Consider the following 3,780-nt stretch of genomic DNA (forward strand, 5'->3'; position numbering starts at 1 on the left):
ATAATATGTACTGATGAAGCTTGATAATGGAGAACATGGCTTTGGTATATGGCAATAGTAAACTTTCTAATACTAATCCTCCCAGAATAAACAGATTTATTTCCCTCACCACCCATCACAGGCAGCACTAGATAGCTGCAGATTGCCACATGGGGCCTCACTCCTCTAAATCCTACAGCATATTGGAGGAGCAGACAAAAACAAGTCATTTCTTTGGTCTTCTGACTCCTGCAGAAAAAAGAAAGAGGGAGGGACTGAGGTGCAATGCCCAGTTCTTCCTGAGTAGAATCACCCCCACTTTCAAGAGGGAAGAGTGAGCCAGGGGCGAGACAAGAGACGGGGAGGTTTAAGGACACTCTCTCCTCACAGAAACCAGTAAATGAGGGAAGAAACATTCCTCAGTACCCTCCACTACTCCCAACCCCTACTCTTAAAATATTGCAGAATAGAATTTTTAAAAGAATTAGAAGAGAGGCTCAAACTTTTTGTTCCAAGCCAATGTCAATTAATAAATCTTCAAGTTTTAGCCTTAACAAATAACATTTGAAATTTTACCAAGTTTAATTGGCAGGCTAGAGATCCTTGATCATTCAATTATAAACACTTAGATAAATATATTTTGAAGTAATAATTTAATAGCTCTTTCTAGCTCTCTTTCCTAACTGGGTCTCTCCCCTCCAGCTTCTCCATTCTCCAGCAGCAAATGATTTCCTTTCCCCTCATTCAATTAGCCACCAGGTCCAGTCAGTTTTACCCTCAAAATCCTCAAGACCCAGTCTGCTCTACTTCAAGTTACTTCTTGCATTTTCATGCTCCAGAGTATTGAACTTGTTGAACTTTCTCAAAAATGGCATTTAATCTAATTTATTTGTTTCAGAACATGCTGTTCTTTTCTACCTGGAAGGTTAGTCTTCCTCTACCCCATTCATATCTCTCACCCCATCATCACCCCACACCTCATTCTTACCCCTCACTCTACCTCTGGTAGAAATGCCTGATTCAAAGCCCTTGCACTGAACCCTTAGGCAGTGCTCTTTCCCAGAAGATACTCATTTATTTCAAGCTATGTCCAGAGCCGACTTATTCACCAGGCAGATTAGGCACGGTGCCCAGAGAGTTCACTACTTTCAGGAGTCCACAAAAATGTTTAATTACATTTTAAATCAGAAGGAAAAAATGAACTGTTAAGTCAAAGAAAATGTTTTAATATATAATATTAATATATTTGCTTTTATAACAACAGTTGTAAAATACTACCTATAAAAATGTATACACACATGCACGCACACACACACGTACTATTTTTTTCTTAATGAAAGGAGTCCATGAGGACAAAATTGCTTAGGGCCCATGAAAGTTATGCTGTGGTCCTAGATAGTCTTGAATTTATTTTTTTACATTCTCAAAATAAAATCAATTTTGATTCATTTTTCAGTAAATGTTGCCTTCTGAAGGCAAACTAAAAAGGTAACCTTAAAAAAAATTGAGGAATAATTATTTCAAGCCAGACATAACTGATGATTATAATCTTTTTTTTTTTTTTTAAGTTTAGAGACAAAAGAAGAACAACAATATCTCACCTCAAATTATATTAACATCTCCATTGATTCATTACGAGGAGGCAAGAACTATTTGGTTTGGGTCCAAGCTGAAAATGTACTAGGCATGGAGAAGTCAAAACAACTGCAAATTCACCTGGATGACATAGGTAAAGAATAAGAAAGTCTATATTTTTATGAATAAACAACTAATTTGTGCTGACCTAGTAGAATGAAGTCTAGATCTGAAAGTTCCTCAAAAGTTCCTCTAGATCATGATAAAGTATACAAGAATTACCCATAATTTCTGCACAAGTGTGTGTGCTTTTAAAAATATTTATTAATAATTTCTTATGTTTGAGCATTGTTCTAAGGGCTAGGAGAAATAATATAAAGGTATCTGTTGCCCTAAATATCTTGTGATCTCCTAGAGAAGATGAAAAGAAATAAGGATTAGAATAAAGTGCTACGAGTTTTATGATGTGAGAAGTATAGCATACTAAAGAATTTTTCTGTATACCCTATGGTGGAAGTTATGTTTTTGTTTTTATTTTGAAAAGTTTTACAAAACACATAGAAAATTGTGGAGAATTATGTATACATCTCTATGTTTATCAGCCAAATTTAACAAATGTTAACATTTTTTGCTTCAGATATTTCTAGATCTCGCCTTTTAAAACTTACAATGTAGAATAAATATTTTTATTAATTTAATCTATGATATTATTTTTAATAAATGTCTTTAGTCACTTATTATTGGAGATTTCCACTGTTTTCAAATTTTTACCCTTATAAACTAGACTGTCATGAACAACCTTTTGGCTAAAGTTTTGTGTGTAGTTAGTTTCTTCCTTAAAATGAATTCCAAAAAGTAATTAGGCCTTTGACAACTTGAACCTGTTACAATTACATCCTAACCCTAAAACCAGAGTTCAGCCAAAGGGCAGCAAGTGTGGATCACCCTCTGTTGGGAGATCCTACTGCCATTTATTCCTGTTTTTATCGTAGTACTCTCCTCTTATCTGTGGTTCCGCTTTATGTGATTTCAATTATGTTTGGTCAACCACAGTCCAAAAATATTAAATGGAAAATTCCAGAAGTAAACAATTTATATGTTTTAAATTGTGTGCCATTCTGAGTAACGTGATGAAATCTCTAGGCATCTGGTTACGTTCTGCCTGTGAATCATCCCTTTGTCTCCAGTTTCCAGCTATTATGTATATGCTACCTGTCTGTTAGTCACTTAGTAGCTGTCTCAGTTATCAGATTGACTGTCATGGTATCACCATGGTTGTGTTCAAGCCACCCTTATTTTACTTTGTAATGACCTCAAAGTGCAAGAGTAATGACGCTGACAATTTGGATATGTCAAAGAGGAGCTATAAAGTGCTTCCTTTAAGTGAAAAGGTGAGTACTATACAATAAAATATTATAAGAGAGAGAGAGAGAGATGGAGACAGACAGAGCACACATCTACATAACCTTTATTACAATATATTGTTAAAATTATTCTATTTTATTATTAGTTATTGCTATTAATATCTTAGTGTCTAATTATAAATTAAACTTTATCATAGGTATATATGTACAGGAAAAAACATAATATACACAGGGTTTGTTACTATCTGTGGTTTCAGACATCCACTGGGGGTCTTGGAACCACTTCCCTACAAATAAGGGGAGACTACTGTGTTAAAGATGATTTCAGCAAGCTAATATTTATGCAGCACTTTCTTCAGGGCTAACTGCTATTACATACATTATTTTATTTAACCCTCACAAAACCCTTATTTTGCAGAAGAGATTATAATGTATACAAGAGGAACTGAGGCTGGGTGGCATTAAGAAATCTGAGACTGCAGAGTTAGGGAACTTCTAATTCTAACATCCTCAATTCCTACCCTCAGTTTTTATTTAAAAGCACATTGCAATGTGTCTGACAGCTTTCCCGCTAATGATCAAAGGGATGTGATGCCTTCTTTTGGGGTACAACATGGATATTTTAGGGGGATCATTAGGGTCTTTGACTGGAATTAATATCTCTTCTCAACTTCTGTCTGGACTAAACTCAAGTATCTCAGCTAACAGGATTGGTCTAAAAATTTATCATTATGCTCTGAACACCAGATTGAAACCAAACACTGCTGACTATGGTGAGGAAAAGTAACTCCATTGTATTGTATATTCTTGGAATTATAGTTCTCTTGACCATGACCTACGCATTTTCATAAATTTACATTTT

At 35.0% G+C, this 3,780-nt stretch overlaps 1 protein-coding gene across 1 annotated transcript in view; it reads left to right on the top strand.

The window, feature by feature from the left end:
- Nucleotides 1-3,780, top strand: part of IL23R (interleukin 23 receptor) — a 61,831-nt gene that overhangs the window by 22,335 nt on the left and 35,716 nt on the right. Inside the window, exon 4 of the mRNA XM_011369615.1 lies at nt 1,548-1,708. Within this exon, the coding sequence (XP_011367917.1) occupies nt 1,548-1,708 (161 nt within the window). The remainder of the gene's footprint in view (nt 1-1,547; nt 1,709-3,780) is intronic.

This window comes from Pteropus vampyrus, unplaced genomic scaffold, assembly GCF_000151845.1.
Source record: "Pteropus vampyrus isolate Shadow unplaced genomic scaffold, Pvam_2.0 Scaffold151, whole genome shotgun sequence".
Taxonomy (NCBI): Eukaryota; Metazoa; Chordata; class Mammalia; order Chiroptera; family Pteropodidae; genus Pteropus; species Pteropus vampyrus.